Genomic DNA, 24248 nt, shown 5'->3' with positions numbered 1-24248 from the left:
TAACAATAAATTCTATTGGCTAAGGACCCAACATGCCAGGATGAAAAGAATTGATAAATAAAGATAAATAAAAATCACTTGGACAAGAAAGCTCATAAATAATACATTGGATGGATTGAATGCATGGTTGCAATTAAATTGTGATTTAAAGGATTGTGCATGAAACGCCTGCTTTTCATCATCGCTTTTACTTCTATACCAAGTGAAAATCAAAGTTGTTGTAGCATTGCTTATATTATCAACTACTACTAGTGGCAGGAGATAAGATACATCATAAATGTAATCAAGTACAAGTATACATTTTGACGTGATCACTTTATATTGTGTTTTGACTTTATCCCAATATTTGCTGTAGTCTATTGGATTCTCATGGCGCCCACGTGACCGTAAATTACACAACATTTGTAAAATTAAAAATAAAATATAAGCAAAATAATATTTTGAGATCTTTTAGTTTAAAGATAAAAGATGGAATGATTGCGACGGACAATTAGGAAAGGAGAATCACGCTTTGATGTTGTGTTTCCTTTTCTCATCCATAAAATGCTCTTTTTAAGTATGATCTGATTGTGTTTCGTTCACAGGATATAAGAGTGATGCTAGCATGCTTCAAATTTTAACATAGCCTAAAATAACACGTGGATAATCATATAATGTAATTCATCACCTTAATGTTAGAGAGTTGAAAGCATATTTTAGTTGCGCCAAATCTAACCTTGATGACGAAGGAAACTCCATCCCGGCCACATTTTGGCTTTGTGTGATAAGGTGAACCCGGCCCGCCTTGATAGCGAAGGATGGAACGAACTGAAGTGTGTACAGAGAGAGAGGAGAGGAAATAGAGGAATGGTGAGGGTGTAATGAGCAAAAGTTATGAGCACCACATGGCAGGGGGAGGGTGCCACTAAACTAAGTTCCCCTTGGCTTTGTGGTTGCCCCGCTGGTTCCCGTCTTCGACAAGCTCAGATCAGATCTCTCCCACGGGACGAGCGGAGGCACCACCACCCCTCGCCACCGCCGCTGCCTCCGTCCCCTCCCACCCCCGACTCCAGGGAGATCCGCCGCCCGTCGCCATGGCGGCGGCCAACGCCCCCATCGCCATGCGCGAGGCCCTCACGGTAACAACCCATCCTCTCTCTTCCTTCCCTTCCTTCCTCGCAGATCTCCCCGCTTCACTGATCCCAGCACTGATAATGGATGGCCTTGCCTGCAGCTCACCAGCCTGGGCATCGCCCCGCAGTTCGTCACCTTCACCCATGTCACCATGGAGTCGGAGAAGTACATCTGCGTCCGCGAGACCTCGCCGCAGAACAGCGTCGTCATCATCGACATGGCCATGCCCATGCAGCCGCTCCGACGCCCCATCACCGCCGACTCCGCGCTCATGAACCCAAACACCAGAATCCTCGCCCTCAAAGGTCGGTACCTCCTTCCTCCACCTACCGCCCCCTCTAGATCTACCCAATGGCTTCGCTCCACCGCGCGGGATCTTGTCTCATGGCCTGCCCACATGCGCCCATCCTAGTCAAGCCCTTGTTGAATAGTCGCCTCCTGGGATCTCTAAGAATTGTGCACCGATCTCAGCTTCTGTTACTTCCTTTAGTACAGCAACTGAATTTGCACTAGTGTCTTCACTTGGGATCTTGCAATCTAGTGTGATCTGTATGACTGTATCATGACTACCTACATCGTTACTTTGCTGTTTTGCCTGATCTTGTACAAGTCATGTGGAGTGAACAAGGCCCTGTTTAACAGTATCCTGGGCTGCTATAATTCATGCCTGCCGTGTAAGCAATTCATATAATTATCGCTGTGACCTTTCATATTCCCTTACTTAGTTCAACATAGTATATAAATAGGCTGAAGAAGCATTAGGATTCTAAAACCCAAATCTGTTTGAGGATTCGGTGTTGCTGCTCATGTTGGACCAAAGACCCAGATGTTGACATCTAGTATTTCAGTTGCTTGCTGTGTAGTTTGTAATAACAGTAAACATTTATTGAATTTTGCAGCCCAAATACCTGGGACTACACAGGATCACCTTCAAATATTTAATATTGAGGCTAAGACTAAAATAAAGTCTCATCAGATGCCAGAGCAGGTACAAAAGTCTTTCTATTGTTGCTGCATCTGTCTTTTTTTTTTTATCCCCTAGATGCTCAATGGGATGTACTTGAGGTAATGCGTTACCTATCTTTACTTTTGAACTGCAGGTTGTGTTTTGGAAGTGGATCACTCCCAAGTTGTTGGGTTTAGTAACACAAACATCAGTTTATCACTGGTCAATTGAAGGTGATTCTGAGCCCACCAAGATGTTTGATAGGACAGCAAACTTAGCAAACAATCAGATCATCAACTACCGATGTGACCCAGCGGAGAAGTGGCTTGTGCTTATTGGAATTGCACCTGGTGCCCCAGAGGTATGCTATTGCAGAAATTTGTTGATAGCGACATCATTATAGACAGATAACGCGTCAACGAATTTTAATAAACAAACAGTACTGATACCATATTCCTAGTTTGTTCCAATCCTCTTATGATTTGAAACATTGTGTCTGTAAAGCTCATTCCTTTTGAACAAAGAGCAGTTTGTGTACGTAGTAATTAGTAATTACATATTACTTTGTTACATGTTTCTCATATTGGCATGCCCTCCTTTTCATGGAATCAGAGGCCACAACTGGTGAAGGGGAACATGCAACTTTTTTCTGTTGAGCAACAGCGTAGCCAGGCACTTGAAGCCCATGCAGCATCTTTTGCAACATTTAAGGTACCCTTTCAGTTATTTTCAGATGATTATAGCCATATATTCTTGTTTCATTCCTAGTATTATTTACCAATCTTTGCTTTAATGTAACCTGTCTAGGTTGCTGGTAATGAGAACCCATCAACCCTTATTTGTTTTGCCTCGAAGACAACTAATGCTGGACAGATTACTTCAAAGTTACATGTTATTGAACTGGGTGCCCAGCCAGGTCCGTATTTAAAAAATTCTCAAATTTATTCTGTTTTTCATTCTTTTTTAGTGACACGTTAAAAATTCCAGCAGTGTGAACATGTACAGAACTGCCTCATTCGCTTATCCAGCATTGCTATTTTTTTCCTTATGGACCTCCCTTTTTCTTTGAAAGCAAATTTATTCTGTTTTTCATTCTTTTTTAGTGACATGTTAAAAATTCCAGCAGTGTGAACATGTACAGAACTGCCTCATTCGCTTATCCAGCATTGCTATTTTTTCTATGGACCTCCTTTTTCTTTGAAAGCGACCATTGTTATCACTGTTGTTCTTATTGATTGTTTGGCTGTAGGGAAACCTGGCTTCTCTAAGAAACAAGCCGACCTCTTCTTCCCACCTGATTTCCAGGATGATTTTCCTGTAGCTATGCAGGTGAGAATCTTACGGGAAAAATATGCACCTTTTAGAACATCATATGGTGGATCTAAAATGTCTTTATTTCATATTTGCTGCAGGTTTCACAAAAGTATGGACTTGTCTATGTAATTACAAAGCTTGGCCTTTTATTTGTATATGACTTGGAAACTGCTGCAGCAGTTTACAGAAATAGAATTAGTCCGGACCCTATATTCTTGACAGCAGAATCTTCTTCAACTGGTGGATTTTATGCCATCAACAGAAGAGGGCAGGTTTTGCATGCCACAGTTAATGATGCAACTGTTGTGCCTTTTGTCAGTGGTCAAGTATGAACATCAACACTTATGGACTTCTTTTCTTTTCCTGATGCATATGTTAGATAATTCTTTTAACACAGTTTTTGGCATTCAGTTAAACAACCTTGAGCTAGCTGTGAATCTTGCCAAGAGAGCCAACCTTCCTGGTGCAGAGAACTTGGTGAGCTCCACCACTTCTATTCTATAATTGATATGGATGCTAGCAGAACTTTCTTGGCTGTTTTTTTTGGGATACGAGTTTTGGACTGACTAGTGATGAGTAACCTATTTTGTCCTGTAACCTAACTTGCTATATCACTGAACTATCTCTCCCTAGTTTATAAGCATGGGGTATCTTGTCAAAATGTCGCTTGATCATTCCTTACACAGTTTTCTTCACATGTTAATTCATGCATAGAAAGGCAAATACTTTACAGTAGGCTGATATGCATCAGCTCTTTTCCACATAACTTGTACTTTAGAGATCTATGCAAACAACTATTGCACCATCATTCTTGCCTTTATGCAAATATTGGTGCTCTATACTAGTTTTTGAAGTTACAGATTCTGTAGTTAAATTTACACTTCCACATTACATTTGATGTGTCATGTCACACTTCATCTGGTGTGTCAAGAGATTGCATGAGTTTTCCTGATGTTCTGAATCTGAATTTGTACTTGCAGGTTGTACAAAGATTTCAGGAACTGTTTGCACAAACAAAATACAAGGAAGCCGCTGAGCTGGCCGCAGAGTCTCCTCAAGGCCTCCTGAGAACACCTGAGACTGTTGCAAAATTTCAGGTTAGTTTCTAATTATTTTGCCGATGGATCTATCAATGTTCATGTGCCTCTTTTTCTCTGGTGCCACCTTTGTATTGTCAATGTTTATGTTAGTAGTATAATTTAGTCCGACATCAACTGACTACTGTTCTAGAAAGTTGATAAGATCATGGGATTTTGTCTGTTAAAGTTGTGAGCCTTGTGTACTGCCAGAGAGAAACTGTGGTTGCTGGTCATTCCTTCGAGTATGGTTAGATACGGCCAAAAAGTACTACATTAAGTTGATCTGATGTGCTCTCCTTCTGTCAGGACCAATTTACACATATCGAATTAATCAGCTTACAGCGTAGGTTCCTTTGCTTAACTGAACTGCTGTTGGCATGCCTTGCAGAGTGTTCCTGTGCAAGCTGGGCAAACACCCCCACTGTTGCAGTACTTTGGTACATTGCTAACTCGAGGGAAGCTTAATGCCTTCGAGTCTCTTGAGCTATCTCGACTTGTCGTCAATCAGAACAAAAAGAACCTTCTGGAAAATTGGTTGGCGGAAGACAAACTAGAGTGCAGTGAAGAACTTGGAGATCTTGTCAAGGTAAGACATGAGTTGTACTGTTTTTATTGCATGGATTTTGTGCCTAGGTTGTTTACTAATCATCTGTACCCTTTGATGTAGACTGTGGATAATGATATGGCACTAAAAATATACATAAAGGCTAGGGCAACCCCTAAAGTTGTTGCTGCTTTTGCTGAAAGGAGGGAGTTTGACAAGATACTTATATATTCAAAGCAGGTTTGTTTTTTCTTGGTTTATTGAAGTCTTCTTTTCTGTTGTTACCTGTTATATCTGAGTTGAGTATTGGATTTTATTATTTGACCTACAACTTGGTTCCAGGTTGGGTACACTCCAGATTATCTGTTCCTCCTCCAGACCATTTTACGTACAGATCCACAGGTAACTGAATGCTTAAACAGAATTGGGCATTTATTAGACGTTTGATACTTGGTTGTGTTCTTCTTTAACCTTATGAGTCCTTGTTTCGCTGTCTGTCTTGCATTAACCAGGGAGCTGTGAACTTTGCTCTCATGATGTCACAAATGGAGGGAGGTTGTCCAGTAGATTATAATACTATAACTGATCTTTTCCTTCAGGTATCCTTTGTACTCATATATACCTGTTTTGTTGGCTAGTAACATACTTTTGGCTTTTCTAGTATTATGTAATTTGGTTGCATGCCTTGGCTTATATTCTTCCGTTTGCAGAGGAATATGATACGGGAGGCAACAGCTTTTCTGTTGGATGTTCTCAAACCAAATTTGCCAGAGCACGCTTTTCTTCAAACCAAGGTTAGCAATTGTTTTGCCCCTATGGATATGAATGGTTGCCCCTGGACGTGTACATTCTTTGTTAATCAGCAGCTTCTGTCTGAATGCACTGTAGGTTTTGGAGATAAACTTGGTGACTTATCCAAATGTTGCTGATGCCATTCTTGCTAATGGTATGTTCAGTCATTACGACCGCCCTCGTATTGCTCAGCTGTGTGAAAAGGCTGGCTTGTACTTGCGAGCTCTCCAGGTCAGTACCTCTGCATTGGTGCACTGATTTTTCTCTTTGCCTATCTGTTTAACTAATCCTACATTTTGTGACGCAGCATTACTCAGAATTACCTGATATCAAGCGTGTCATTGTCAATACCCATGCCATTGAGCCACAGGTTTGTAGCGTCCAGTTACGTTTGAAGTTTTTTTATATTGTTTTGTCCATTAACAACTTTCTTGCACAGGCACTCGTTGAGTTCTTTGGCACCCTGTCAAGAGAGTGGGCCTTGGAGTGCATGAAGGACCTTCTAGTAGTCAATCTGAGGGGAAATCTTCAAATCGTTGTGCAGGTAATCCTGTTTAATTTCCTGCGACCTATCCCCTCGCCCAACTGGCAGCTCTTTTTCTTAATGATTCTAATTATTGTGAATCTTTGGCACATCTGCAGGCTGCAAAAGAATACTCCGAGCAGTTAGGAGTTGACGCCTGCATAAAACTATTTGAGCAATTCAAATCTTATGAGGGACTTTACTTTTTCTTGGGATCCTATCTGAGCTCCAGGTAGTTACTCCGTAATCCTGATGTTTGACATTTGAACATCTTTCTCAAAATGCGACACCTGATATCTCTGCATGCAACAGTGAGGACCCAGATATCCATTTCAAATACATAGAAGCAGCTGCCAGGACTGGACAGATCAAAGAAGTTGAACGTGTAACTAGAGAGTCTAACTTCTATGATGCTGAGAAGACAAAGAATTTCTTGATGGAGGCAAAACTACCTGATGCCCGTCCACTGATTAATGTTTGTGACCGCTTTGGTTTTGTGCCAGATCTCACTCACTATCTGTACACAAACAACATGCTTCGGTATATCGAAGGCTATGTGCAGAAAGTATGCACCTCTTTGAACTAAGTGTTATTTTGGGCATCAGTCCTCGTACTACGTTGAGCATGAGAATGATTATTTCTTCTCTCTTGTTTCTAGGTGAATCCTGGGAATGCTCCCTTGGTAGTGGGACAACTACTTGATGATGAGTGTCCTGAAGATTTTATTAAGGGTTTGATTCTTTCTGTTCGTTCCCTCCTTCCTGTTGAGCCACTGGTTGATGAATGCGAGAAGAGGTTTGTTTCTCATATTCCTCCATCTGCGAGTCAAATGATACACACCCTCCTTCCTGTTGTCATTTGTTTGATATGTGAACCAGGAACCGCCTACGTTTGCTCACTCAGTTCTTGGAGCACTTAGTGAGTGAAGGTAGCCAAGATGTACATGTCCACAATGCTCTTGGGAAAATCATCATCGACAGCAACAATAATCCTGAGCATTTCCTTACTACTAACCCATTTTATGACTCACGTGTTGTGGGTAAATACTGTGAAAAGCGGGATCCTACACTTGCTGTTGTTGCTTACAGACGTGGGCAGTGTGACGATGAGCTTATTAATGTCACTAACAAAAACTCTCTGTTCAAGCTGCAAGCTAGGTATGTATTCTTGTTGTGGCGCCTTATGTTGTTCGAAACCTTTATACCCATTGTGTAGTGGCTTACATGTCATTTGAAATGCCAGATATGTTGTTGAGAGGATGGATGGTGATCTGTGGGATAAAGTTCTTCAGCCTGAGAATGAATACAGAAGGCAACTCATTGACCAGGTGGTTTCGACTGCATTACCTGAGAGCAAGAGCCCTGAGCAAGTATCTGCTGCTGTTAAGGCTTTCATGACTGCTGACCTCCCTCATGAATTGATCGAGCTTCTTGAAAAGATTGTTCTTCAGAATTCCGCATTCAGTGGAAACTTCAATCTGCAGAATCTGCTCATTTTGACTGCCATCAAGGCAGACCCATCCAGAGTCATGGACTATGTTAACAGACTAGACAACTTTGATGGACCTGCTGTTGGAGAAGTTGCTGTTGAGGCACAACTGTATGAGGAGGCTTTTGCTATATTCAAGAAGTTCAACTTAAATGTGCAGGCTGTCAATGTTCTCTTAGATAACATCCGGAGCATAGAAAGGGCTGAAGAGTTTGCTTTCCGTGTTGAAGAAGATGCTGTTTGGAGCCAGGTTGCCAAGGCCCAGTTACGTGAGGGTCTAGTCAGCGAAGCAATCGAGTCCTTCATTCGTGCAGATGATGCCGCACATTTCCTTGATGTCATCCATGCTGCTGAGGAAGCAAATGTGTACAATGATTTAGTGAAGTACCTTCTGATGGTAAGGCAAAAGGCACGGGAGCCCAAAGTCGATGGAGAACTCATCTTTGCATATGCTAAGATTGACAGACTCAGTGACATTGAAGAGTTCATTCTTATGCCAAATGTTGCCAACCTTCAAAATGTCGGTGACCGTCTGTATGATGAAGAACTATATGAAGCTGCAAAGATCATCTACGCGTTCATCTCAAACTGGGCTAAGCTGGCTGTTACCCTAGTTAAGCTGAAGCAGTTCCAAGGTGCTGTGGATGCTGCTCGCAAGGCTAACAGTGCTAAGACATGGAAGGAGGTCTGCTTTGCTTGTGTTGACGCTGAGGAGTTCCGTCTTGCACAAATTTGTGGTCTCAACATTATTGTCCAGGTACCTGATAGTTGTTCTAGTCCCTGCAAAACCTTCTATGACAAAGGTTCTATGCTCTATTTCTTTCTGACATACCTTCTTTTGTTTAGGTTGATGACTTGGAAGAAGTGAGTGAATACTACCAAAATAGAGGATGTTTCAATGAACTTATAGCTCTCATGGAGAGTGGTCTTGGACTTGAACGTGCACACATGGGCATCTTCACAGAACTTGGAGTTCTGTATGCTAGATACCGCTATGAGAAGCTTATGGAGCACATCAAACTTTTCTCCACCCGTCTCAACATTCCTAAGCTTATCCGGGCTTGTGATGAACAGCAGCACTGGAAAGAACTTACGTACCTCTACATACAGTATGATGAATTTGACAATGCTGCCACCACTATTATGAACCACTCTCCAGATGCATGGGATCATATGCAGTTCAAGGATGTTTGTGTTAAAGTTGCAAATGTTGAGCTATATTACAAGGCAGTTCATTTCTATTTACAAGAGCACCCTGATCTCATCAATGATATGCTAAATGTGCTTGCGCTTCGTTTGGATCATACCAGAGTTGTTGACATAATGCGCAAGGTTTGCATCTGAATGAAGGCCTAATCTCCTTTATGCACTTGAAAGCCCTGTTTTGAATTCCATCCCAAAAATCTAACTGACTTGTTGCTCTTTTGACAGGCTGGTCAGTTGCATCTTGTGAAACCTTATATGGTTGCAGTTCAGAGTAACAATGTCTCTGCTGTGAATGAAGCGTTGAATGAGCTTTATGTTGAAGAGGAAGACTATGAGAGACTCCGTGAATCAGTTGACATGCATGATAACTTTGACCAGATAGGTCTTGCCCAGAAGGTAAAAATGAACCAGATAATTATGCAATGCTTCTTGTTTTTGCTTTCAATTAATGACTCATGAGTTCATTTCTTGAGCAGCTTGAGAAGCATGAGTTGCTTGAGATGAGGAGGATTGCTGCCTACATTTACAAGAAGGCTGGCAGATGGAAGCAGTCCATTGCTCTATCGAAGAAAGACAACATGTACAAGGATTGCATGGAGACATGCTCGCAGTCTGGTGACCGTGAACTGTCGGAGGACTTGCTAGTCTATTTCATTGAGCAGGTTTGTTTTAAACCTGTTCTCTTGATTGATGATATGAGATGCAGTGATACGCCAATTCAAAATACAGTAGAAAGCCTATTATTTGCCTACTTGGCATTGCACTTCTGATTAGTTAACTTTGATCTGCAATTATGTAATGCAGGGGAAGAAAGAATGCTTTGCTTCTTGCCTCTTCATTTGCTATGACTTGATACGACCAGATGTTGCCCTTGAGCTTGCATGGATGAACAACATGATAGACTTTGCTTTTCCATATCTGTTGCAGGTACCTTATTTCTGTCCATTTCTGCACTGACGCTTATTTATGCACAGTTCATTTTATAATAACATCCCTGCCGTCCATGCAGTTCATTCGTGAATACAGCAGCAAGGTTGATGATTTAGTTAAGGACAAAATTGAGTCGCAAAATGAGGAAAGAGCGAAAGAGAAAGAGGAGAAAGATCTTGTTGCTCAGCAGGTAAAGTAAAAGTGTATTCGCCTCTTTGTTTCTGTAATCAGTCATTAGTGCTGAGGCATTTGGCATGACTAGTCGCATTCTGTTGTGCAGAACATGTACGCCCAGCTGCTTCCTCTCGCTTTGCCCGCTCCGCCGATGCCAGGCATGGGCGGTCCTCCACCTCCGATGGGTGGAATGGGCATGCCTCCGATGGGTGGAATGGGTATGCCTCCAATGGGCCCTGGTCCGATGCCAGCATTTGGGATGCCACCAATGGGAAGCTACTAGGTTGGTTTTGCAGAGCGCTTAGATGATGATTCGGATTTTTCCAGTGTAAGCAGAAGTTGAACTATGGGGTTGTAGATGATCACAGTTTGGAATTAATATTCTTTATGGTATCAGGAAATTTTGGCGAGTGAAAATCTCTAGCCAGAGTTTGAGAAATGCTACCTGTTGCTATATATATATACATGTTATAATCGGATAGGATGAGGATGAGGATGATTAGGTTGATTGAGCTGGAGCTGTTGAAAGCTGGTACCATTTGTATAGTGTGATAAATATTTGTAGACATTTTGCTTGTATACCTGATGGCCTCAGTGGCAGACAAACAATGTATGTTATTTACATTTTTTACGCCCTACTGACTGTTTGTAATTGTTGTCAATTTCCGGTTACATTACGTGAATGTTTTCGTTTTACGCCGTATTGCGTTGTTGTGTTAGTTGCTCTTTGGTATGTGCCCCGCCTCAGGCAGTCAGGCTCAAGTAGACGGTGTAACTCGATGGAGTTGAGTGTTTCCTTTTGTTCTTCTCGCCATTGCCTTGTCACTGCCTGGTATCTGCATGCATCTCCGAGAGGCTGCAGCTTTCCTTTTGTCTCCAAGTGGCCGGCATGCACATCTCTCTCTCTCTTTCTCTCTGTGTGTGTGTTTTTTTAGTTTTCCGGAGTGGGACTGCCTTCGAATTGAACTCCATACATATACACCAGTTTGGCAGGGTTCGGTATAGACCAGTTTGGCAGGGTTCGGTTCCTCTAAAAACGGCTTCGGCTGTGGAGTGACTTCCTGTTTGGCAAAACGGCTCTTCCGTTCCTCTGAAAACACGGCTTCGGCTTTGACTCCTCTAATGGAGTGGCTTCCTATTTGGCAAAACGGATCTTCCGTGTAATTTAAAATGATTAGATAAGATGAAATACTCATAATATCCTTTCCTTTTCATTTTCTTTTTTTCTTTTCTTCCCATTTATTTTCCTCCCATACTCTCCCATTCTCTCTCTTCCCTATCCATTCCCGCCGGCCCGCCCCCGCAGGCCACCTCCCGCCGTCGTCCGTCTCCACCCTGCCGTCGCCGTCGCTTGCGGGCCCTCCCCCGAGGAAGGGTGGGAAACGAGGAGGAGCCGTGGGAGTCTTTTTTTGGCTCCACCTCCCTAGAACGGCTCCTGAGAATGGGATTCGTGGGGTTCCGCCAGGTTTCGGGAGAAGCCGCTCAAGGAGCCGGTCCCAGAGCCTCGCCAAACGGGGCCATAGTCCTGCTACGTGACAAAAATCAGATCGGAAGCAATCCCATCGATCAATCCATCGATTTTTGCCTTATCTGGAGAGCAAGCTAAGCTAGCCGATAATGATCTTTGTGGAGGGTTATGATGTTAACCTTTTGCATTCCTGTGCCTGTATGTCCCTTAGAAGGCTCATGGTATTCCCATCTGTGCATAGGTGATTCTCTTGTCATAGTTTTACAAATTAAGCGTTACACATGTTTCATGAGATATGCAAATTCACATTTTAGTGAAATTAAAACGTCCAATGACACCAATTTGTGCAGGCACTGGTTTTTTTGCCTTGCTAAATGGCCTCTATATATTTTGTATGCTGACGTCTTGCAATGGCACGACTTTGTTTTATATCAATTTCTGAGGTGGATCAGCAGTGGACGTCTCACGAGATGCAGCTTTCACGGCAGTGCAAACGTTTATTGAGTGCTAAACCTAATCGACGACACGCTCCCCAGCAACCGGACGGATAAAGATCCATCATTTTCACTCAGCACTCTCCAAAAAAAAAAAAACCGGGGCGCTACATTCAGCATAAAACCAAGTAAAAACTGAACCAAACAAAAGGGCTATTCACACATTCAAATACTCGGTTGATTCTTTGAAATAACTGCATGGTCAGTTATAATCTGATCCACCTCTTACCCCTACATATTGTTCATATGATATACCAATCAGCTTACACCTTCCAACAGTTGAGTAAAAATGATGGAACTGAGCGAAAAGAATTTCCGCAGATGACATCTTTCAAATTTTCAACACTCAGGGGTACATGGCCGCACGCACAATACCAAAAACTGCCCCAACACAAGACAGCAAGTGCGCTTGCAGAGGGTAAGGGTAACAAGCTTAAGAGGAATCATCAGCTCCTAGGTGAGCCAAGCCTTCTTTGTACACTTCGAAGTCATCACAAGACCAGCGGCACACAAGGTATAGCCGGAATGTTGCCATCTGTATCCCAAGCAAGCGCTGCAAGAGAGGAAACAAAGGGGGGCTCAGTGCAAACAGATACACCAGCATAAAAATGGGTAAATATTGGTCCCTGAGTAAAATGGGCACATGCATTTCAAGCATGAACAGTGTTAGTTGAGATAGTATTGGACTACCAAAGCACCCTAACAAAGAGCATTTCAGTAAGAACCGAGGTGCCAATGATATTTTTCTCGACACCCATGAGCGAAGGTATTTAATTTTGGGAAATGGGTGTAACATGTAATTCTAATAAATTAAAAGATACTCTTCTTAGTTCCATCAGCTTCATATCCAAATCAATTATGAAATAAAGACTGCGTAATATGCTGTCCTTACCAGAGTCTGTGCCGCTTCTGGTGAAAGAGGTTTTCCTTCCTCACATACTACATGATCTGCAATTAACTCTACAACACCTGCAGCAACAACAGTGAACTTTTAATAATTTTGCTTTGCGCTTTCAAGCATATGTGTAAATGCAGGGGAGACTACAAACCTCTGTTCAAGCGAACTGGCAGTCCTTGCTTGCGCAGAAAGGGTTCCATTTCATGTGTAAACTGTTCCAGAGGGCCTTCCTTAAGCTCCACCTGAGGAATTGTGAATTTTGTTAAACAATGTTGTAAATTTGGCTAAACACATTATACAATAGACTAAAAGAGACAGTGACATCAAGAAGAATAACACCTGAGACAGGCTAAGGAGCTACTGCAAATAAGTTTAATTGTCCAAGTAATGTTACTACGGATATGAGTTAGTATACTACTGATATGTTAGCACCAAGCGCCCAAACTTGCCATTGGTCACCACAGGGGAATGGCTGGCTAAAATGGTCTTCCTTATTTGTTTGAAGAAACTAAAGATACATGAGAAGAAAAGCAAAAGAAACTAGAATACCGTTTCTGTGGCAGTACTTCCCGTCCTTGCAAAATCATGCTCCTCAAATTCTCGAAACAGCCTGCAAATATGATATATGATCATAATCAATCTTTATGTAAGCCGCAACAAGCGTATGAAAAAAGAATATAGGCAATGGTAATACACTGATACTACCTCTCAACATCCTCCCTTGGAAGATTGGTAAAGAACAAACCAGAGTCACCTTGAAGGAACTAAACAAAGCGAAGATACTTTGATCAAAACTTCATATTAGTGATCTGGAATACAGTGTATAGTGAGTTCTGAAAAAGAACTCACCTTGGAAAGTTTGTGGAGGCCTGTTTTAGCTTCATCAGCAGGTGAACGCCCCAACGCTATCTGCATAACCTTCTTTCCAGCAAGAAATATCCTGGAACAGAAAATGCAGCTGATAAAAACATGCGCAAGCTAAACGGAACCTCAGTGTTTTAAAGGGTTGAACTAGCATGGCGCCCTTGTATTAGGGGCAATGTGTTTCAAACAGACAAGTGGTGGGTGGGTACCTGCTAGATGCTTTGTGCTGCTCCCTGAGGTCCTTGAGCTTCTGATTCCTCATGTTATCGTAGGTGAAGACATAGGCACTGCCGTATTTGTCGACAGCCTCTTTTATCTCGGTAACTACTTTGCCCTTGCGCTCTAAACCTGGCTTCTTCTTGGTCTTTGATAAGGTCACTGCGTCGACCCAGCACAGAATTAAGCACAATCGACAACAACAAAACTGCTTGTGCTCTAGAAGCTTTTATGGGGTGGGTAAAAAAGGAAGAATTGGTGAGGCAAACAAGCAATTCCTGCCGGAGATGGATGTGAAATTGGGAGGGAACACCACCCTCTCTAGTTGAATGGAAGTATCACACGAGTACTAGGCAGGACAAGAATCGAGGAAGAGAGATGCCAACCTGGGCGGTTGCGCTTAGATTTCGGCATCGCGCGTCGGCTCCTTTGCTGCTGCGGCGGCGGAGGTTGGGGTGGGGGGGGGGGGGGAAGGAGACGGAAGCGGCGGCGGCTCCTCCTCTAGGGTTTTAGTAGGACTCGCCGACTCGGCTTGCGTTCTTGTCCGACGAGAGCTAAGGGGAAGAGCGTTGTGAACTGGGCCTGGCCCATTACCCTCCAGATACAAAAACTGCAACAGCCCAGCCTCCTGATCCAGCAGCTATCTAATTACTAATTTCCAACCAAATCGAACCGGCCTATTAGCTCAGTTGGTTAGAGCGTCGTGCTAATAACGCGAAGGTCGCAGGTTCGAGACCTGCATGGGCCAATCAATTAATTTTTGCTCTCTCCTAAACTTGTTTCTTTTTTTGCAAAGAAATCTGGGAAATAGACTTTCGGTGACTGAACATGTTCTTTCACTTTCCTCCGCTGTCTAGTTGAGCCATAACAAACGCATTGCAAAATTCTGCTGCATTTCCCCGCCAGCTTATGATCGAATTTTGATCTTCAAAGAAATTAGAAATTATTCCTCTTTCCTTTCTTCTTCTTCTTCTTCTTCTTCTTCTTCTCTTTATTACGTAATAAATTTCAAGTCACAAGAACATGTTTACAAAAAAATTAAGAAGGTACCAACACATGTCAGGATTCAATCAATCTCTTCAGTTGCAGCTGTATGTGGATCGATCAGCTGCTAGCTGCTGCCTGCGAATGCCACCATTTCAACGATTGCTGAAATGCTTCTGCTGCTGTCTTCAGTACTGCTCATGCAGCACAGGTTTGTGACTCCAATCGAGTGGAAAACCAGGGCACCCACCAGCACAGATGCGAGAGGAACCGTCAGGTTGTCGTCAAGGCGTGTGCTGATGGGCAGCGACTCCACAGCCGCTGCAGCCAGGGATATGACACCGAAGGCACCAACCATAGCCCAGCTCTTGTCAACAAACCCGAAAATGTTGAAGTAGCACATGAACCTGCTTCCGCATGTAGCAGTTAGTCTTCAGGTTTCAGCAAAAAAAAAAAATGTAGCTGGATTTGATACTTACAGCACTGATGCGATGAAACCAGCCATGAAATTCGCGATGCTTCCAGCATACGATTTTTCAGGGTTGTGAGGGAGCTTCACTTGCCCGAATCGTCTCCCAACTATGTCAGCAACACCTGATTGATCAGAGTAGAAGTAAGAACCAAAGAGGGGGACTTTGCTGAAGATATGATTGTAATGGCAGCAATAAGAAGCAGAGCAATACCATCTCCCGCACACAGATTGCAGATCACGGCGATTGAGATGGGTGATGTCCTCCAGAAAGCTATTGTTGTCAGGGTTATAGCACAAGCATAATACAATGGGCCCTTGAGAAGTTCTCTAGAGCCAACATGGAAGAAGATCAGGACTGCCGGCTGACTAGGAAAAATACAGTACTACTTGGTTCAACAAGAAACTACACCTGCAGTCCCCATGCCTGGTCATCGAGTTAACCACACCATCATCTTTAACTACGCCAAGCCCAATAACTAGCACCTTTATGATGTTGACTACGATGATAAGCGGAGCAAGAAACGGCGCATATACATCATCTGAACTGCATTGGCCAAGACGAAATTGCATTCAGAAAAGGCAGATGGGCTACGGCTGGAACAAACAACTTGAGATGAATTACATACCTGAACAGAGGCCACATGAGGAAATACACCAATCCAACAGTTATGTGCACCAGTTTCCTGCAAAGTGTCTACGATGAACAGCAAAAGGCATACAGACACCAGTCAATAACAAAGTTGTCATTATAAAGCAGAGTAACTAAGAGCTAGGTGCTTGTGTGACTGTTGGGCCAATTCAGGGCAGCTGAAACAAATTGGAACCACAAGCTCGCAACACGATTAGTTAATTAAATCAAATTACGGATGAGGGAAATGATTTGCGCTTTGGGACAAGTTAACACAAGTTAATTACTCCAGGAGTAGAGTAGTAAGCATGACGAAGAAAGAAGAAAGAGGGGCAACGACCTGGTCCAGGAGCGCGCGGTTGGCGACCTCCTCCCAGAAGCGGAGCACGACAGCCGCGGCGACTCCGGTGAGCACGGCGGCGCCGGCGTCCCGGACCACCGGGTTCTCCGTCCACATGGTCCACTCCGGAGCCACACAACAGGCAGCTCTTGCTGTTGCTGTTGACCTTCCTACTGGGCTGGATGGTTCTGTTCCTGCTGGCCTGCCTGCACCTGCACTAATGCTGGTTTTATTAACCTTATCGTTGACTGATGACTTGGAATAGGAGGGAGACTGCAGCTCAGCTGTAGTGATGTAGCAGTCGCATTCTACACCCTAGAATCTCTTTGATTCCTCGATCTCCCTTTTCTTATTTTTATTTTAATACATGATTATATAATGTTGATCAAGTTGCATATATTATTACTATTTTTTTAAACAAAATCGGCAGGAGAGCTGCCCGCTATATAAAAAGAGTTTTTATAAAGGAAGGCTCAGACAGACAAGTACATCACTATTTACATAATCTCACAGAGATGAGCCTAGTAAGGCAAGCGGCAAAAAAAAAGAAGTAGCTAAAGATCCTATAATTGTCGCACGAGGACCACCGGATGCTTTGCCCCAACCGCGATCCACATTGAGGCCTCATCTTCGATAGTTTGCTTTACTTGTGGCGGAGGGCTCTCTCCAGTACAGATCTGGGGTGGGTGAGGCACGAGGGAGGGGGGAGGAGCGTTGGGCCTTCACACTACCACACGGCGTGGGGGGCGAGCGAGAGCGCAGCGACTGGCGGCGGAGGAGCTTGGACAGCGCCGCCGGGGCTGGCGACGTTAGAGTGTGGGGGCGGGGTGGCGCGTCGGAGGAGCGGGGAGGCATAACGGCTAGCTTCCTCACTAGGATATGAGTCCCCAATTTCTCCGTGCATATATTATTACTAGTTTATTTACTTGGTGGTTGGTGCTCTATGAGCTGGACTGAGCCAGATAGCAATCGGCATTTGCTGGGAAAATCTTTACTACTCTTTATAAGTAATCTCTTGCTCAATTGTTTACAATTGGTTAAACAAGGAATACTCTCTTAATGAGATATGCTAGCTTTATTTACACGATTTCTTTGCGTGTATATTCAACCATTCTATTCCTTTATTTTTCATTAAAAAACATATTTCTAGGGTCCATATAGTCAGGCATAGAATATTTAACTCCATGAACAATCAAAACCTAGACTTGAGAAAAAAGCCGAAACTTGAAACCTTAGTAAAATTATAGCGTTTAGGTCCAGAAATTTTAAAACTATATAATTTTAACTGAAAAAAATGGGTACCAAATTTGAAAAATTGCAATTCTATGTATTCAATAAATGCTACGTGCACCCGATAGCCTACGTGGAAACCACATTGCAGACTTAGCAAGGCCTATCGGTTATTTGATAGCTGATAGCTGCATGTCGGCTTTTCGCTTTTGGCTAGCCGATATCCCTCCAACCTGTTGTTGGGTGGCCGATATACTACTAGGAAGTAGTATATTTTTGGCACCTATTTTTGCAATGTTCCATAAAATATTTAAAAAAAATGAAGCACACTACTAGACCTACAACCATTTGAGTACAACTTGAGTGCCATTTAGGATCCAACGGATAAAATCACATGTATGCAAGTTAAATGGTTGTAGGCAAAGCATTATCCTTTCAGATATGCCATTTAGTAGTAGTTTCACTTCTTTTCTTTTAGGAGCTATGATGGAGATGCTTTGTTGGCAATATATGATACCATGAGCATGCGCGAGTCATGTGTAGAAAGTCATATGGATCCAGCACAGTACCTGGGTTGTGCAACTGTGCAAGTGATGTGTGGAAAGCCATATTCATCCAGCAAACTATCACACAATTCTGCTTATAACACCAACATATAAGCAGTGGAGGAAATGATAACAATAGTTGAAATGAACATCCGACAACACAAGGTAATACCCAGTAGCAAATACTCCCCACCCCCCACCCCACCCCAAAAAAAAATTATTATTTTTAGTAGGAGTATTGGCACGTAAAAAACCAAGCTTGTATAGATTTTGATCAGTAATTACTAAAATTTTTTAGTATGGAGAAGGCAAAAACTAGAAAGATAGATTGAATTCAACCAAATGTATCACAAAGTCAGGTAGTCAATCCATGAAGTTAGCTTCACCTCACATATACCCGTGACATACGACCTTGTTTAGTTGCCAAAGTTTGGAGGTGCCAAATTACTGTTACAGCACTGTAGCACACTGTAGCGTTTCGTTTGTATTTGTGAATTATTGTCCAAACATTGACTAATTAGGCTCAAAAGATTCGTCTCGCAAAGTACAACAAAACTGTGCAATTAGTTTTTAATTTCGTCTACATTTAGTACTTCATGCATGTACCGCAAGTTTGATGTGATGGAGAATCTTCTTTTTGCATAGTGCCAAAGTTGGGAGTTGGAGGTGAACTAAACAAGGGTATAGATTACCTCATAATAACTATATCTGAACAGAACGGCTAGTAAAATATATATCAAGTTCACTGTCGCAACAAAAATGACAATCATACTTAAAAAGTTTCTATATGTAAGGGATATAAATGTCTACTCTCTCTATATGTGAGTATAGTCGTTAAAAACTTGTTTTTTTTCTTATTAACACTACGGGAAACAGGGAAGATGCCAAGTGCCAGGGGCACTTGGCGAAGGCCTAAAAACACTCGGCAAAGGGTTTGCCGAGTGTAACACTCGGCGTCTGGCACTCGGCAAAGATTTTAACGGCAAACAGAACTTTGCTGAGTGTCAAATGTCGGGCACTCGACAAACTACTTTGCCGAGTGTCAAACGGCACTCGGTAAAAAAAACCGTCGGCGAAGACGGCATAACGACGCGGCATGGTGATAGGGGCTTTGCCTAGTGCTTCACAGAAAAGCACTCGGCAAAAGCCAGCTAGTTTGCCGAGTGCCAATGGGCAACACTCGGCAAAAGCCAGCCAGTTTGCCGAGTGCCACCTGGAAACACTCAGCAAAGTGGCGCGTACAGATCTGTTTTTATTGCTTCTTTGCCGAGTGTTGAATCATATACACTCAGCAAAACTACCACACTCGGCAAAACAATAACAGAAAATGACAGAAATAGCCTCTTTGCCGAGTGTTAAAGTCAAAACACTCGGCAAAGTGGTAAACCCCTCCTGTTTTTATTGCTTTGTTACGTATAAAGAACCCCTCTCAAATAAAAATCACAGGCATGTATATTAGATCACATGCATATAATAAGCACAGGCATATATATTAGGTCACATGCACAAAACACCGAGTACGTGTTCTAGTTTCAACAAACCACAATTCCACAAGCATATGTTCGAGATTAAACAAGTAGTTCACAAACAATGCACAAGTCAGTGAGGTGGCGTCCTTGTGAACCACTGCGACAAATCTGGGTCTTGAGCTTGGGTATTCGAAGCCACCGATTGATTCTGCACATAAAAGAAGACGTGTGAGACAAGATTGATATCATTTGAGCTAACTAAGTCATCTTTGAGCTAACTAAGTCATTTGAGCTAACTAAGTCATGTTTGAGCTAACTAAGTCAAGTATTGAAACTAAAGTTCAAGTGACTCACAGGAGTATGTGTGGGTGGCTGAGCTGGAGGGAATATCATCGGTGGCTGTGGTAGTGGTGTACCCATACTCGTAGCAGTAGCAATATTTTGCATGTATCGAAACATTTATTCCATCCTCAACCGATTTTCTTTGTCCATCCTCTGCCGCTCGGCCTCCATCCTCAGCTGAACCATCCGCTCCACCCTCGCCTCCATCCTCTGCCGAGTGCCTAGGGAGTGACACTCGGCAAACATATACTTTGCCGAGTGCTGCTAACGGACACTCAGCAAAGTGCAAACATCCGGCACGCTTCCTGACGGCTGTCGCACGTGCTAGAGATTTGCCGAGTGCCTGTTGTTTGCCAAGTGTCTTCGTTGTTTTTGCCGAGTGTTTCATGCATGACACTCGGCAAACAAGTCCTTTGCCGAGTGTATTATGTATGCTGAGTGTATACATGGAGACACTTGGCAAACAAGTCCTTTGCCGAGTGCCCGATAGATTGCACTCGGCAAAGCTAAAAACACTCGGTATTTTCACGGTTTTCCGTAGCGTAAGCATTTGCTCTACCGAAGTACTACTTTGGCAGGTATGGTTAAAAGACGACATCGAAAATGAATTCAGACGTAGCCACTTACAAACATAGGTAAACTCAAAAGATCAATACACGTATACATGATTAATAGCTCTACCTATGCAGATATATATTTGTACGCATACGTGTCTTCCTCTACACACACATGGACAAGTACCACAAGATATCACCACACCGCACTAGATCATATGGTGAGATCAAGAGTACTTGTTCTTGTTGGATGCGCTTTCCCTTTGTCCATATTGACACCTAGGGCACCGCCACTACCGGTCCTCACAAAAGGAGGAGGATACGATGAGAACAAAGAAAGAGATAACCCAGTATCAGTAGCACTCTCCAGTACTTGTTGATCATTATCCCTAGCAGCATTCTCCTCGTCTTCTCTGCCCCAGCTACAACCTGATGATGACCTCTTTATTCTCTTATTATCCTGCCGCCGCGGTCCAATGTCCAATGCAAGCTCAAGATCAAGAGGATCATGGTGGTTGTGATTACCCGAATCCTCATCGCGCAGCAGTGGTCTTATGAATTGATCGTTTTGATGATATGATGAACGCCCTTGAAGGATCGAAGCTGGAGCACTGCTGCAAGTAGCTCTGGCAACATACTGATGAGCACGAGTTGTAAGGAACACACCGGCTTCAGCTGCTGATGAGTAGTAGGGTTTGGATCCAAGAAGATGGTGATGACCATGAAGCCAGTTCCAATAATGAGGCCATGCACCAAACCTAGTTCGTCGTTATAAATCAACAATGATATTATTAGTCAGAGCAAGGGTTCAAATCATGTGCTGCGTGCCTGCTTATTATTGACGCAACAAAAAGGCATAGAAATTTAATGGATTTTGTTTGCAAGTGTCCCATGGTCCAACTCCAACTACCTTGCTGACAATAGGGTAGTAGCACCAGTAGTCTGGGCGTGATGCAAGGAAAGACGGCCGAGGTTGTACACTTGTCGACCCCCCTCTTGCAACTCATGATCATCTCTCCATGAACCACCTATCACTGCAAAGAGAGTAGTAATTGTACTATAATCTTCCAAGTCAGCTAACTAGCCGGGGAAAGTCATACATACTATATATTAACAGTCTCAAAGAACGAGATGTTTATCCAAGAATAATTAGTCTAACTAACCCTGTCCCGAGTCGTCAATCTTCTTGCTCCTATACATCTGAAAATCATAAAAAGAAAAAGGCACATGGTGAGATTAAGATCTCTAACCATGGAAGCTATAGGGATCCGAAAGGTGAAGTGAAGAAGATAGATGTGCAGATGTATACACATACTTGGAGGTGGCTCTTGACATGGCCTATGCTAAGCCCTTTAACGTTCATCAGTTGAAGAACCAGCTTGGGAGTTGCACCTACATATATACAAGAATGAAAATGGATCGAAATCATCACGAGCTAGGTACATGCATGCTAATTCAGCGGAGTAGCTAGCTAATAATTTGGATGGTGAGGTGATGACGATGATCTCTTACGATCTTGGCCGCCGAGCCTGTCGACGGCGCGGAGGAAGCAGAGGTGGAGCTCCGGCGTCCAGCGGAGGCGAGGGTTCTTGGACCGGACGTAGGGGCGCACCGACGACGACGACGACGATGGGTTCCTGCTGCTGTCCCCGCCGCCGCCGCCGGCTTCATCCAGCAGCTCAACCGTGCTGCTATTGCTGGCGGAGCTCCCGTCACGGCCGCCGCCGGGAGGCATATCGGCGGCAGCATCCTCCTCCTCCTCCTCGGCCTCGCCGCTAGACGACTGCAGCTGATGATCCATAGTAGAGCTGTCCAAGCCTTTGCCACTTGCCTCCATGCACGATGGATGGATGGATGCAGGATGCATCAACAAGCTAATAAGGCAGTAGTAGTAGCAGATGCTGATGGTGAGCTGAGGTCGATCCAACTAGCTTAGTCGTCTCCCTTGTGACATGCATCTTGTTGCTATTGCATCATCTCAGAAGAAGCGAAGTGAAGGTGAGGTCATGGATGATCATTCTCTATCTAACTAGAACACATCACATATATGTCTGCATGTGGGCGTGTGATCGAGATGGCAAGTGATCCGACCCACCATCTCATATATAGTACATCAAGGAAGAAAGAGAGGTTGGGAAAAGGTGAACTACGACAATTAATCCATGCATCCTAACTGACAATTAACCTTATAGAAAAAGAAATAGTACTGTGTCGACTATAGTCAGCAGTTGCCCTAAAGTCTTTGGCTTCTGATGGATGTTGGTCATGGTCAGTAACTAATATTTTGGTGTGTAGCAGCTTTATCTCCGTCTCTGTCTCTGTCTCTGTCTCCATCCCCATCTCCATCTGGTAGCAGGAGCTAGCAGTGTAGAAGACTGACTAGACGCCGGTTAGTGTGAAAGGCAACGATGGAATCAGCCCCAATATATCATGAGTCGTCTGAGACCGAGCGAGCGGGAGAGGACATGATCAGAGACAATAATGGTTGCAGGCTGGTCCATGCATTGCACATGACATCGATCGATATTCGATCCTAATATATACTCCAATAATCCTGATGAGTGATGACACTAAATAGTAGCCACATGAGTCTGTCGATCTCCTACTATACTTAGTGTCATATATAGCAAATCCAAGTACGTGTTTATATATAGCAAACTAATTTACCAAAAAAAAAAGCATCTTGACGCTAAATAACTGTGGTAACTCCTATCCAAATCATGGTACAATCGATTTATAGTTACGACGTACAAGAATGGACATATCAATTCTAGCAAATCGACTATATTATTATCCGAAACCATTCAAGTTATTGTAACCATTCTAGAGCGTTGGATGAGCTGGTCACAGAATAAGCTATTCTATAACCGGCCGTATACATACATATACACATACATATACACATACACATACACATACATATACATATACATATACATATACATATACATATACATATACATATACATATACATATACATATATACAGACACACACATACTCCATCCGTCTTTAAAGTAAAATCACTCTGAAAAACTTGGACAGATTAGTAAACGTACCAAATTAAGAACTGTGAGATTATTTGCAAGCATGCTCCAGTACGTCGTTGTACCTGCGAGGCAAGAAGGAACATTCAATCAAACAAAAGAAGCAGCAAAAGCAGGTAATAACCCCGGCCAGTACAATTAGGTACAACGGCTCAATATCATGACTCGCAGCATCAATGATTGAGTTTTCAAGTGACAGCTCTGCATAGCTCAAGACTCTGATCAAGGTCCCATTTGGAAGTGGGAATTATATATTACGAGATGCTGGTGAGAGCAGAAAAACAAATCATTCACATATGTCTAAACAAAGTACGTCGTACTGAATAACTAGTTTCTAAATTTCAAAAAGGAGCTAGTCTTTTAATTTTCTAGTCTTGTATTGGGAGGTATCAGGAGGAGGCACAAATTTAATTTTTACACCCACAAAAGGTACCAAAATGATGTCTAGTACTAGTGCATACTGAAATTCGGATCGGAGGAATTGAAGAAGGATGCATGACCGGAAAGCTCAGCTCAGCAGATGCTACGGTTGGTGGCCTTTTTCAGAAAAGTTGAGTGCCTTTTTTCAGTCCGCACAATCACATTCTT

General features: G+C 43.1%; 4 protein-coding genes and 1 non-coding gene across 5 annotated transcripts; 2 read left to right on the top strand and 3 right to left on the bottom strand.

Annotated features, from left to right (window-relative positions):
• Window positions 1–928: 928 nt before the first annotated feature.
• Window positions 929–10761, top strand: LOC101782089 (clathrin heavy chain 1). The gene is made up of 29 exons (XM_004978536.4): window positions 929–1118; window positions 1214–1418; window positions 2013–2101; window positions 2214–2420; window positions 2672–2770; window positions 2867–2975; window positions 3309–3388; window positions 3472–3699; window positions 3785–3850; window positions 4354–4470; window positions 4841–5038; window positions 5120–5236; window positions 5339–5398; window positions 5509–5595; window positions 5707–5790; window positions 5885–6019; window positions 6096–6158; window positions 6228–6332; window positions 6431–6543; window positions 6624–6876; window positions 6970–7106; window positions 7190–7468; window positions 7554–8556; window positions 8646–9131; window positions 9231–9401; window positions 9482–9667; window positions 9810–9932; window positions 10015–10125; window positions 10216–10761. Exons 1-29 carry the CDS (start codon window positions 1074–1076, stop codon window positions 10390–10392), a joined length of 5133 nt encoding a protein of 1710 aa, XP_004978593.1. The 5' UTR covers window positions 929–1073; the 3' UTR covers window positions 10393–10761.
• A 1464-nt stretch (window positions 10762–12225) lies between these two features.
• On the bottom strand, window positions 12226–14570 carry LOC101781686 (mRNA turnover protein 4 homolog). Its single transcript, XM_004978535.3, has 8 exons — window positions 14436–14570; window positions 14043–14211; window positions 13819–13909; window positions 13675–13733; window positions 13519–13579; window positions 13121–13211; window positions 12964–13040; window positions 12226–12624 (listed from the first exon to the last, which is right to left on the bottom strand). Exons 1-8 carry the CDS (start codon window positions 14461–14463, stop codon window positions 12505–12507), a joined length of 696 nt encoding a protein of 231 aa, XP_004978592.1. The 5' UTR covers window positions 14464–14570; the 3' UTR covers window positions 12226–12504.
• A 153-nt stretch (window positions 14571–14723) lies between these two features.
• TRNAI-AAU lies at window positions 14724–14797 on the top strand. Its single transcript has one exon. It is a non-coding gene; the product is annotated as a tRNA-Ile (tRNA).
• A 188-nt stretch (window positions 14798–14985) lies between these two features.
• Window positions 14986–16686, bottom strand: LOC101781291 (probable phytol kinase 2, chloroplastic). The gene is made up of 6 exons (XM_004978534.3): window positions 16474–16686; window positions 16132–16199; window positions 15915–16049; window positions 15717–15832; window positions 15513–15627; window positions 14986–15440 (listed from the first exon to the last, which is right to left on the bottom strand). Exons 1-6 carry the CDS (start codon window positions 16588–16590, stop codon window positions 15161–15163), a joined length of 831 nt encoding a protein of 276 aa, XP_004978591.1. The 5' UTR covers window positions 16591–16686; the 3' UTR covers window positions 14986–15160.
• Window positions 16687–20640: 3954 nt separating this feature from the next.
• LOC101780885 lies at window positions 20641–22925 on the bottom strand. The gene is made up of 5 exons (XM_012848378.3): window positions 22126–22925; window positions 21929–22005; window positions 21777–21813; window positions 21524–21647; window positions 20641–21371 (listed from the first exon to the last, which is right to left on the bottom strand). Exons 1-5 carry the CDS (start codon window positions 22478–22480, stop codon window positions 20828–20830), a joined length of 1137 nt encoding a protein of 378 aa, XP_012703832.1. The 5' UTR covers window positions 22481–22925; the 3' UTR covers window positions 20641–20827.
• Between the last annotated feature and the right edge of the window lie 1323 nt (window positions 22926–24248).

The sequence above is a fragment of the Setaria italica genome, chromosome VIII (assembly GCF_000263155.2).
Source record: "Setaria italica strain Yugu1 chromosome VIII, Setaria_italica_v2.0, whole genome shotgun sequence".
NCBI lineage: Eukaryota > Viridiplantae > Streptophyta > Magnoliopsida > Poales > Poaceae > Setaria > Setaria italica.
The sequence above is the reverse complement of the archived record's forward strand: the minus strand, read 5'-3'. Positions and strand labels throughout refer to the sequence as shown.